This window comes from Nanorana parkeri, unplaced genomic scaffold (assembly GCF_000935625.1).
Source record: "Nanorana parkeri isolate BGI_ZX_2015 unplaced genomic scaffold, ASM93562v1 scaffold1120, whole genome shotgun sequence".
NCBI classification, from domain to species: Eukaryota; Metazoa; Chordata; class Amphibia; order Anura; family Dicroglossidae; genus Nanorana; species Nanorana parkeri.
In genome coordinates this window covers 140331-153017 of record NW_017307388.1, presented here as the reverse complement: position 1 = coordinate 153017, position 12687 = coordinate 140331, and the positions used below count along the sequence as shown (strand labels likewise).

General features: G+C 39.6%; 1 protein-coding gene across 1 annotated transcript in view; it reads right to left on the bottom strand.

The window, feature by feature from the left end:
• ADAMTS10 (ADAM metallopeptidase with thrombospondin type 1 motif 10) overlaps nucleotides 1-7459 on the bottom strand; it is a 66188-nt gene extending 58729 nt beyond the window's left edge. The window contains exons 1-5 of the mRNA XM_018567954.1: nucleotides 7360-7459; nucleotides 3194-3549; nucleotides 2074-2227; nucleotides 912-1129; nucleotides 700-783 (exon numbers count right to left, since the gene is read on the bottom strand). Coding sequence (XP_018423456.1) covers nucleotides 700-783; nucleotides 912-1129; nucleotides 2074-2227; nucleotides 3194-3549; nucleotides 7360-7459 — 912 coding nt within the window. The remainder of the gene's footprint in view (nucleotides 1-699; nucleotides 784-911; nucleotides 1130-2073; nucleotides 2228-3193; nucleotides 3550-7359) is intronic.
• Between the last annotated feature and the right edge of the window lie 5228 nt (nucleotides 7460-12687).

Sequence of the window (12687 nt, the reverse complement as noted above, 5' to 3'; positions counted from 1 at the left end):
GCTGCTAGACCACTGACTACAGCAGGCCCTTAATCTATGCTAGAGAAGTCAACATCTTGGATACCCCAGTCTCCCTCCAATTTTCTTACATACATTACCTGCACAATACCTGATGATGTTTTTTTTTTTGCTATCTTTTTTACTGAGCTATAAAGCATATGCTTGGTGCTCTCTTCATTTCTCAGTACAACTTGCTGTTGTTAAATAATTCTACATATGTTACAACAAGAAAACAAGCCAACGTAGCATATGATATTCCTATAAAAACGATAAATTATGTATTGTTGCATCCATCGGACAAAATGTTATCTTTTCCCAACTTGACCAAGGTTTGAATCCAGTGGAAAATTATTTTCCTGTGTTTCTCTTTTAGGAAAATGGATGAGTAAAGATTTTCCCACATGTTAGAAGACCTCAGTGTATGTTAATAAGTCCTTCTGAACAGGTGAATGTGGACAAGATAAATGTCTTTGGTGCTATACACGTAGAGTTATATTTAAATGCACAAGAATTAAATAATAAAAACTATTTCATGAGTAGGAATTAAAATAGAACCTGGGACAGATGAGTGGTATGCTTTAGACTGTGAAGAGTATGATTTGAAATCTAAATATATAGCTTGAAAAAAACAGAATTTCTAAAATGATTAAATAGTGGATTTAGTGATTCAGTGCCTGCAATATTACTATTTTTATTAACCTGATCTTCAGTCAACAGGATTAGCCGAGTCACCATGATGTTCACAATGTTCCCCAGACTTGAGTCCTGGAAAAGTTTGGCAACCTGACCTCCAAGAAAGAAAAAAACATCAGTCTTAATATCACTGACAAAAGCTGAACAAGTGGTACACAGAACGGCATTTTCCTCTCTCCAAAAGATGAACAGTAGCTTGCATAGGTTGTAATACTTACAATGTTCATGATAGCCAGGATATATTGCTCAATGTCCCTTCTTCCATGATAACCAATCATCATTTTATCTGCAACCACTAAAGTCTCCACATATCTCTCTGTGCTCACTGATCGTTTAAGTGGAAGAGGTCCACGCTGTGTGTGATTGGATGCTGGTCGCAAAGGAGGAGGCCTTTGGTTTCTAAGCCACCAATGACGGTCTTTCCAGGGTTTGTCATCTGGATTAGAACAAACATCCATTCAGGTAATTTCCTTGGTTACAAAATGTTAAAAACATAATCTTGCCTTATATGAAACTGTTGTATACAATAAAATATATATAATATGAATAAACCAATAAAAAGGTAATTGAAGGCCAAATACTGTAAAATTATCGATGGGTCGATGCAATTTTGTTGAAGCCTGCTCAGGCAGTAAGATAACATGGTGTGAACTGCTGCTTGATTGCTGCTCCACACTGCGAATTCAAACTGCTCTTTGCACTTCTTATTCAAGATGAACTATAGTGTTTTAGTCTATTTTATTTAATTTTTTTAAATGTTTTTACTTATTTTATACATCATGATTTATCTATGCTTGGATCTCTAATTAGAAAGCCTTGCACTAACTTGGCACTTATTGACTGTTCTTACAATCTGGAGCTGTAGTCTGCATCATATCTACAAGGAAAGTGAAAGGGTGTCAAACCAGCTGCTGACAAGCCTGAAGTACTCCCATCACAACCCAATACAACTTTCAAGCGGCACGGATTGTAGTCTGCATACATGATTTCTCCCATTAAGTCCTGATGATAGGGGTGTGTTTTGGACTCTCAATTCGTGTTGGCTACTGTACTTGAATGTCCCCTGACCCCAATGGAATAAAGTTGTATCTCTACTATTTTAGTAGGTTTGGCGCTTCAATTCCTACATCTACTGCAAAAATATGGAATAACACTGTAAATAGAATAAATTAGTGTATTTGTATATGAAATCAGTTCACATTTTCCTTCATAATCAAAGTGTTTATAATTTCATACTTGAAACCAATCCTAGAGTGCATGACATAAACATTATGGGTAATGTATGGCATTTCTGTAATTCATAACAAGCAATGTTTTAAAAAAAGAGTACACAGATATCATTCTACTATGAAAGAGAGGTCTGAAATTAGTATTTTTTACCTATTACACCGCACGCTGCATCAAGATGCTGTCTTTGCAAGGAAGAGCGCTTGTATACCACATGAGGGGTCCCCTCACTGGTCTTGTTGTAATTTCTACCTTGAGGTAGTGGTTCAATGAGATATTCATCATCCCCTGATACAATCACTCCTAGCTAGTTTGAAAGAGAAGAGATGTTATAAAAAAAATAAGAACTTAGTTATCATAAATAGCTCTACATATATACAGTATCTATATACAGTATACACTGAGTGGCCAGATTATTATGACCACCCCATCAGTACTTCGTTGGGCCACGAGATGACTTAGTTGGGCCGCCTCGTGACTCCACGAGATGTTCAAAGGTGATGCGAGGAATCTGACACTGCACTGTTGCCCTTCTGTTGTCTTCTACCAGTCTTGCCACTCTCCATTCTGCCCTAACATTGACTAGTTGCTGACGGCCACAATTCGCACGTTCAGACCCAGATTTTCGGCTGACAGTCCAGTCTTTAAACACTTTAACAATGAGCCCCTCTTGCACATTTAACAAATTCTGCTGTTTTGCTGATACTTGCTCCATGGCTCGCGCCAACAATCATCCCACGTTCAAAGGCTGTTAAATTGCGTTGTTTACCCATATCTTCAGAAAAAAATAACTTCTACTGTTCCCTATTTATAATGGTCTGGCCCTCTAGCAACTTCAGCGCAAAATTATAGCTAATTATAGCTAATTTGCCTACAAACGTCAGGTGGTCATAATAAACTGGCCACTCAGTGTATATGCCTATATGTCAAAATTAAAAAGAGTCCCACAAGGAATAGACAAGTATCAAAAAATATAGTTTTACAAAGTCTCTTTATGTCTTCCTTGTTTAAAATAAGGCAAAGGTATTGTATATCTACTGTCACTCTATTAAACACGTAACTTTCATTAGGTCACTTTGGTCATCAGTGGCACTAACCTTTTATTTTTACTGTGATAGAACATGCTACATCTTTCCATTCTAAAATAATTTCTGTACAAACTTGTTAGACTGCCAGATATATATGTATATATCTAAAATATATGTTGCAGTCTGATATTAATAGGCATTATTAATTTGTTCACCTCTCCAGATTATATTTAGCCTGTCCTCACCAGTCCATTGCAGTTGCTAATGGCCACTTTGGAGCTCAGCTGTTGATCTTGTATGTGGCCAACGTAGTGACAGTCTTCGTACAGCTCATGCTTCCAGTCTAGTCCACCTCTTTTCCAGTACTCAACAGTGAAGTGCTGCCCCAGTAGATCTGACTGCAGGGTGAGGTTAAGTAGGAAGTTAGAACTCTGAGCTTGCAGCCAGTAGAAGACCTGCCGTTCAGACTCTTCGTGGATGCTCCTTCGGGACCTACGGAAGCTGGGTGGTGCTCTGCGAAGGTCATACGTCAAGAAGTTCCCACTCTCGTCCACCTGGGCAGGAAAGGCGATCTCATAATGGCTCAGACGGGAGAGGAAATCTGCTGGGTCAGAGGAGAGGACTTCACTGGCTGCTGTCATCCCAACGATGCAGTGACTTGGGCTGAATTATAAGGCACCACGTCAAGCACAATAACAAGCACAATCTACATAATGATTGAAGGACCAAATTGTACTAATAATAGGAACATGTTTAAGGTAAAATGTTTCAAGAGTACCACAGTGAAATGTTAAAGCACCATACAGTACATGAATAATTAGCCCTTCGTCAGGTAAATATTAGTTAGAAAGATAAAATGGCCTCATTTACTAAAACTGGAGGAAGTGAAAGTGCACTTGGACTTGCACTCAAGTGCAAGCGAACTTGATTAAGTCCAACACACTTCAGTAACTATTTTAGTAGTATTAGAAAACAATTGTTGCTCTAGGTAATTCCTCCAGTTTTTTTTATATGTGAAGAGTGAGAACAGAAAAGAAACAACACAACCAATGCTGTTGAGTAAGTTATCCAAATTAGTTAAAAGGTTATGCAAGAATTTAATGTGAGTTTTATTTAAGAAAGAACATCTGTTTCATGACATGACCAATGATTATATATGATGGAGAGCAGGTAAATACAGAATAAAAAATAGTATATACAGTATGTGGATGTATGAATATAGACATATCATTAATATTTTATTTGACTGTGTTAAAATGAATTAGACACCGGAATTGTATGTACCCATGGGCACTTCAAACTTGCATAGCTTGATCTTCGTTAGAAGTGCTTACTATGACAGCAGAGCACAGGGAATGGTTGTGACATGGTAATGCTATTCCTTCTAAGAGGTGATATGGTGAAATTACATCATCCTCTCTAGGAGGAGTTAGGACTCTCATCATTCTTACCATGGGTTTAGACAAATAATAAGTTCACACTTGTAAATGTGCAAACACACAGGGCCAAGACTTCTTTTCCATCTTTGTTTAGTAGAACTTTCCCCTAATTCTACTTTACCAGAATTTACAATTCTAAAGTTGTTTGTTATTATAAAAAGAGATTTGTCGATTGTACAGTAGAGAAAGTTCTCAGTTGGGTGACTTATCGACTTGCATTGTAAGAAGGAGCAGTAAAGCAAAACCATTGTGTAGCACTGGTAAGCAGTCAACATATGTGATGAGCAAACATACAGTACATAAATAAAATTACACAAAGGCTATGACTATTTACACATGTTGATACTATTATTTTTATCAGGCTGATCTTTTTAAATTGTTTGAAAAAACTGAAAAGACTATACATTCCCTTAAAGTCTTCAAATCAAACTGGCTATACCGTAATCAATTGTAATGAGATTGTGATATGTGTACTGCTCAGGAGATGAAAGGATAAACAGAGAACAGGGACATGAGACAGAGCCACATTTAAGCTAGACACAAGAATATGTGGCAATGAATAGTGTGGACTTTCTGTACAACTTTAGAGAACTTTATTATGTACAGTGTAAAGATGGTTGGCTCTAGAATACAGGAAGTAAAGATTTACTCTACTGTGGGGAAGGAGGGGGTTGCAAGGTGTCATATGTACTGCCTAATCGCTTTAGTCATCAGGAAATTTAAAGCATATATACAGGGGCGTAACTAGAAATCACAGGGCCCCATAGCTCCCTACCTCCAGAACACTTTTCCGTGCTTGCACCATCTCCTGCTCTTCAGCTCTACTCCTGCTGGCTCTGATGTTAGAGCCGAAGAACAGATTACTCCGCCGCTCACTGCTGCAAAGCCCACCATAGACCCTGTAAAGCCCAACAGAGACCCTGTAGAGTCCACCTGAGACCCCACAGAGCCCACCTGAGAGTGACCCTGCAGAGCACACCTGAGACCCAGCAGAGCCCACCATAGACCCCATAGAACCCACATGAGATCCTGCAGAGCTCACCTGATACCAGAGACCCTGCACAGCCCACCTGAGACCCCAAACAGCCCACCAGAGAGTGACCCTGCCGAGCCCACCTGAGACCCGGCACATACCAGATAACCCGCAGAGCCCACCATAGACCCCCACATCGCCTACCTGAGATCCTGCAGAGTCCACCTGAGACCCCCACACATACCAGAGACCCTGCACAGCTAACCTGAGAGTGACCCTGCAGAGCCCACCAGAGGCCCCGCAGAGCCCACCAAAAGCCTCATACAGCCCACCTGAGACCCAACAGAGCCCCCCTAAGATTGACCCTGCAGAGCCCACCATAGATATTCTATGGTGGGCTCTGCAGAGTGTCAGGTGGGCTGGTCGGGGTCCCTTTCACTGTAAATTCAAGCCCCAGCCTCCTCCTCCACTGCCGCCGCCGGGCCCCGGCCTCCTCCACCTCAGCTGCTTGGCTCTGGCCGGGCCCACCTCTGCCCCGGGCCCCATAGCAACCGTGTGGGTCACTATGGTGATAGTTACACCACTGCATATACATTATAAAAACAAAAGCCACATATATAATATATCCCAGCTTACCAGTACTTAGATGCGGTAGTTGAATTTGTTTTCTTTTTTTCCCCCCTTTATTTTCACCTGATGATCCTGCTAGGAACACACTTTCTGTCCTACGGTGACACCACTCACTGTATTGAATCTATAGATGTGTTGTCACCTTAGGCTGCTCTCTTGAAATCAACTACAAATAGCTCCTCTTCTGCATTACTGTGGAGTTGTACTGTAGTTCACAGAAAATAGATGGGAAGGTAGATACCATTTTGGGGGATTTCAATTCAATTAACTGCACAAGAAGGTAAAAGGTAAATAGCTTTCTGGCAGGATCATCAGAATGTTTTCTGTTCTTACAATAAACGTACTTAGTCTGAAATAAAGAAAACATAGCAGTAACCAAATCTAAGGACTGGTAAACTGCAATATATAATTTTGTTTCTTGGGTTTAGAGGTACTTTAAAGTGACACTAAACTCAGGACTTAAAAATGCATTAAATACCTTGACTATTAACCAAAATGTACCTTATTTATGTATCACCAGGCTGTAGATGCTCAAATCATCTCTCAATTCATGCTGACACTGTCCTTCCTTCTGGAGGGTGGCTACTGTTGTTCCCCATGGTCCCTGTGTGATGAAGTAAAATCTCAATACAAATTAGTAAACTAAATGTGAGATTGTAGCTCATCACAGGAGTGAGCTTGGAGCGGTGGCTACTTTAGAAACACACGGGGACCATGAGGAACAAAAGTAGTAACCCTCCAGCCGGGAGGACAGTGTCGGCACATTTTCAGAGATAATTTGAGGATCTACAGCTGAGTGATACACAAATGAGGTTACAAGTTAAGGTACTTGAATGCATTTTTAAGTCCTGAGTTTAATGTCACTTTAAGAATAAGGGCAACATTTGTGTTATAAGTTATACATATGAGAGGACATGCACAAATTACATTTCCAAACATTGCTCAGCAAAGAAAAGTAAGACAAAAAAGGTTTATGCAACTCATGTATAGTACATTTTCCCCAACAACTCCTAGAATGAGATCCTAATAGGTTGGACTTGATGGACTAATGTCTTTATTCAACCTCAAATACTATGTAACTATGTAACTATGTAACCTGTTTTCCGCTTCATATGTGCAAGAGTCTAAGGTATAAAAACTAGAGAGAAAAACAACATTTTAATGATTCCTGTAACAACCATAGAGATTCACTAACCTGCACAAATAGCCGGACTCTAAAGGGGTAATACATACATTTTTATTTTCTCAAATAGTCTTTTTGTCAGGAAAGATGTCTTTTCAGTGTGGTATTCCACGTGTCCACCTACCTACTGTCCAAACACACAAAACAATAATATTTCACTGCGACACAAAGATATTTTTCTCTCACCTTCTGAGCTGTGCTTGGAATTTCTGAATCTTTTGAAACCGGAAGATCTTGCAGCAGTCACGGAGAAGGCCAAAGCCAGTAGACCCCAAATAACTGCCATGGCGTGTGGTCTTCTTCAGCTTAACTGTAACGCCCACTTTCACCATGACGCTGTCCCTTAGGCCTTCTCCCAGGGGCTACTAACCTAAAGCCTGTGAACTCATCTCCTTCAACCCTTACAACAATTCTTCTATTTTGCCTTCTTTTCTTCTTTGTTAAATTCAGTAATAAATATAAATTCAGATCTTTTAACCGCACAATTATTATCCTTAAAAGAAAAAGATGTTTTTACACAATATGAGTTTGCAATGCATACAAATTCATGCAAAAAAATAAATCACTTTGTACAAATGTACAAATACTAATTATTAAGCGTCAATTATATTTAAAGAAGCTGAGCATATACACTCACCAGCTTGTCTTTAAGGGTCAAATTCACCAGCTGAAGTCCAGATCTGAGTGACTTCTGTAATCTTTAGTCTGTGTTTGGTAAACTCAAACGTCAGATTTCCTATCGACTTCTAGTGCTTAACACCTGGAGAGCAACATTGAGGCACATGTCCAAAAAAAAAAAAGTCACCAATACTGGCATTTTATGTGACTTTTTAGCAGGTAAAGAGCAACATAGAGAAAATAGAGTACAAGAGTACAAAATACGGAAAATGTTTCATACTTACCTGTAGTTTTCTTTTCCTGGTGCCTATCCATGGCAGCATACTAGCTCCGCCCCTAAGGCTACCTACAGGACCAGTAAAAATCCATAAATTGAGAAGCCTTACCCCCCCTCTGGTATTCTTGTAACTATCGTAATGTAAGTACTAAAGGACGGGAAGTATGCTGTCATGGATAGGCACCAGGAAAGGACAATTACAGGTAAGTATGAAAATGTTTTCTGTATTTCTGGTGCAAACATGTAGCATACAAGTGATAAATGACAAGCTGACAGGATGGTATAGATGCCAAAAATAACATTTTAATTAAGGCATACAGTAGCAATGGATGCCTGAATTGTTCTTCTCCTGAAGTCTATGGTAGATAGGTCACCCGGATCCACTCTGTAGTGCAGAAGGAACGTGTAATGAGAGGTGGGGGGGGTTGGTGGTTAGGCTTCTCAATTTATAGATTTTTTACTGGTCCTGTGGCTAGGCTTAGGGGCGGGGCTTATCACTTGTATGCTGCCATGTAGGCACTTCATTTATTACAACCCTTGTTTTAGCTTATTAAATTAACCCTCCTTAGACAATACATTTACTTGCTGAATAAACCTTTTTGTCTAAATGCAGTGAGCCCCTAGAAGGCCCAAGTGTAGTAATTACAGAATCAAAAATCCTTCTCTCGAATGGTAAATAGTTGTCCCATATGTTTAAGTTTAACAACCATTTGAATACATTATTGGTCTATTAAAATAGATTCTTGGATCACTCAGCTTTGCATGTTAAGGTCTATAAAGGCTAAAAAAAAATCTAAAGTGGTTGATCAATAGTTCAACAGAGATAGATTGGACAGTGTTATCTGCTTCTATCTACAAACAAGATCCAGCTGAAATTAGCTGGTTTAGGTAGCTATAATGTTATGCCTATTGGCTACTTTAACTGTTTATTAAAAAAGATGAACAAGATTTGGTGCCATGCTGCAGATTATCACAGACAAAAAAAGTCTTCTAAAAAAAAGTCTCCTGAAAAAGAATCCAAATACCTCACATACTGTATGAACCCTAATCGTGCATACTTGCTATACAGAATACGGGGTCTTGACCTGGGAACGAATAATTTTTAACTGAAACATTGTGAAACTCTTCCCAAAATTCAACCGATTTTTTTTATTCTAGTATAAGTTTTGGGTTGGTATAGGACCCAGTTATCCTACAATCCATCCACAAGTACTTTTTGGGGGGAATGTCTTTAATCAGAGGTGTCTTGTATCTGAAGAGTCATGTGCACCGAAATGAAAATTTCAAAACCGAAACCAAACCGAAATTTAAAAAAATATAAGGCCAAAACCGAAACCAAAAAAATTTTTTTATTCACATTTTCTCCATTTTTTTATATTTTATTTATTTTTTATAAACTTTTACATTATGTTATATTTTATTCTTATTTATTTATTATTTTTATTTTTTACTTTACTTTTAGGGGCTTCGGGGAAATATTGGGGGTCTAAACAGACCCCTGATATTTTCCTTTTAAAATAGAATAGAATAGAAAAGGAGATTGAGGACACAGAGTCCTCAATCTCTTTTTCTGCAGCCCCAGTTATAAATGAACTGGAATCCTCTGAGTTCATTCATAACATGAGGACAGAGTATGTTTACTATAACCACAATCCTGAATGAACAGGAGGTGATGTAGATCACTTCCCATTCATTCATAACTGAGGATATAGTAAACATACTCTGTCCTCAATTATTTACAAACACTCAGCGATCACTGATCGCTGAGTGTTTGTAGCTCGCTCTCCATCCTGACAGCTGTCACAGGAGGCTGAGTGAGCAGAGCTCAGCCTCCTGTGACAGCGCTGGCTGTCTCCACCCAAACCGCTCTCCTGATCTGTGACAGGAGGCTGAGCAAGTGCGAGGAGGAGAGACACCAGCCACTCATAGCGCTCTCCTCCCGCAGTGCTCGGCTGCCTGTGACAGTTTCTCTCCTCCCTGCTGGGACACAGAGCAGCGCTCTTGCAGTAAGTCTACCCATCGCACTGAGAGGGTGCTTTTCCAGGGTCACCCCTGGAAAAGCACCTTGTCCTCGTGCCGATGGGGACAAGGGCCTCTTCCCCACAAGCCCTGGAGCATTGGTTGTGGGGGTGCGGGCAGGGGGCTTATTCACATCCTTTAATAAAGGGGCACCCAGATGCACCCAGTAAGTATTAATTGGTTTACAGTTGTACGGCATCTGACAGGTGAGCCGTGATTGGGCAAAGTCATCATTACTTTGCCCAATAATGGCTCTTACAGAGTACTGGGCCCTGATTGGGCAAAGTCTTGCTGTTGGGCTTTAGCCTATCAGGGTTCACAAGGCACTGTGTGGTGCGCAGTGCTTTGTGGGGCGCTTTGTGGGAGAACAGCCTGCCGAACACCTTGACAATTCGTGTTTTCACCGAACACACGAACTGCCAATGTTCGAGTCGAACTCTTGCTCAACTCGAACATCGAGCCCATCCCTACTAGCCGTCACAGTGCTCCCTCCAGCCTGTCTCCCCCTTCCTGCCGTATTGCAATCTTTCTGAGCGTCCTCACTACATACACTGAAGGGAATTTATCAAAACGGAGGCAGACAAAATCTGGAGCAGTTCTGCATGGCGACCAATCAGCTTCTCTCTTTTATTTTCAAATGTTAACTGAACAAACTGAAGAGAGAAGCTGATTGGTTGCCACGCACAACTGCTCCAGATTTTGTCTGCTCCAGTTTTGATAAATTAAATACAAAATTTTCTTGAAGTTCTTCTTTAAGTGAAAAAGGCCCATACTAACTAGTCAAATACATTTTTCAGAAATCTTGCTTCAGTAAACAGAAATGTAATTTGTTTCATAGATTTATTTACCTTGCACTTCAGCTTTGCTCTTTGCACTGCTTTATCAAAGAAACACAAAGCTGTTGAGGCACTACCTACACTGCATTCTATAACTGCAAACATTTGTTATACTCTAGTTTTTTACTGTAACAGCCTCTAAATTTCCAAATGTTCTTACCCTGCAGCTCCCCCAATTACTCAGTGTGACCTCTTCCAGCATCTTCTGCTATCCATGGCTTATCTGTCTTTTTGCATACAGTTGGGAATATTGGCAGATATGTCTTGCTCCAGATGTCAAAATAATTATTATATCTGGATTGAGGCTGCACAGCTCTAGTTATAAACTTTAGCCTGCCAGAGATAGCAGAAACACATTTGGACAATGGTCTGTGTACACATAAATAATGTGTCCTGCTGTGAAATAGATTATCCCAAAGTTTAGCAGTTTGAAGGAATGAATACCTTGACTGTAGCACTTTCCTAATTTTATAAGATGGGTATAGATTTGTCTGTAAAGTAGGAAGGAAAACAAAATAAACACATGTAGAGCTTACTGAGAAATGAGTATGTGCATACATTATTTATTTATTTACAGGGTTATCAAATTCAGCACAAGAAAATACAGTTTATATCATTTTTTTGTTTCCTAATTATCTTATATATATACCCCTAGCAGCCTATAAGAGGGTAAATATAAGTGTGCTCCAAACAGAACAGCAGATTTCTATAAGCTGAAAAAAATCAGCTAATGTTGTGAAATAGCCCTGAATAGCTGTCAGACAAGAAACCTATAGTCAGAGGAAGCACGGAGGATTAAGTATGTGGAAATAGCGACTGTACAGGTATTATGGCAGAGCAGAATGGGTTTGCTGTCATACTATTAACTGCAAAAATGTTTCCAATGTGCTTGTAAATGGGCCTAGATGTAGGGCTGGTTTGCCCTACTAGGGCTGAACGACAAAAATAGAACAGATTCTTGCTTATGAGCTTATGAGCGTTAATCGTGGAATCTCACTCTGTATTCATTGTATTCTGACAGCGGCAGCTAGCCAGTGTCAGAATACCCCAACAGAGTCGGCAGTTCATTGGTTGCCAGCTCTGTTTGAAGATTTTCTGTCCAGCTCCTTCGATCAGCTGATCCAGGGATGCCAGTCGAAAGGGTGCCGGCAGCAGAACCCACTGTGCAAATTTCGTCTGGTTTTTGATGAAAATTCTCATATGGCCACCTTTTGCGTTTGCTTACAAAGAATGCACATCACCAAGGGGTCTATTCATGAAACAATTTTGCATCATTATTCCTCAAGCAAAACGGCATGTACATTTGTTCTGTGTGAATTAACCAGGTGTTGTGAGTATGGGGAGAATTCAGATCTTCCTAGGGTATTTTCTTTTCTGCTAGCTTTTTATTAGACTATTGTTTTAGGCTACTTGCTCTTCTGTTTGAATGTTCTTAGGCTATTGCTTTAGGCTTTTTTCTCTTCTGGTCGAATGTTATTTGGCTATTGTGTTAGGCTATTTTTTTTTAGGCTAACCGAATAAGGGGTTAATTAATTTTTTAATAAAAACATTAAAAAAAACAGATCCCTCATCAATATTTGCTCTTGGCTAGGCTAATATCTGTACCTCTCCATGATTGTTCAAACAGCCTAATTTGGAAGGAATCCCAATACCCACCAATCAGTTCATCAACTGAAAAAAATATAGATTGTATGCGAGTATGTGTGGGTAAATGAATTTAAAATTGTATAGAAAAAAAAGTAAGGAACATAAGCCATGTAAAAA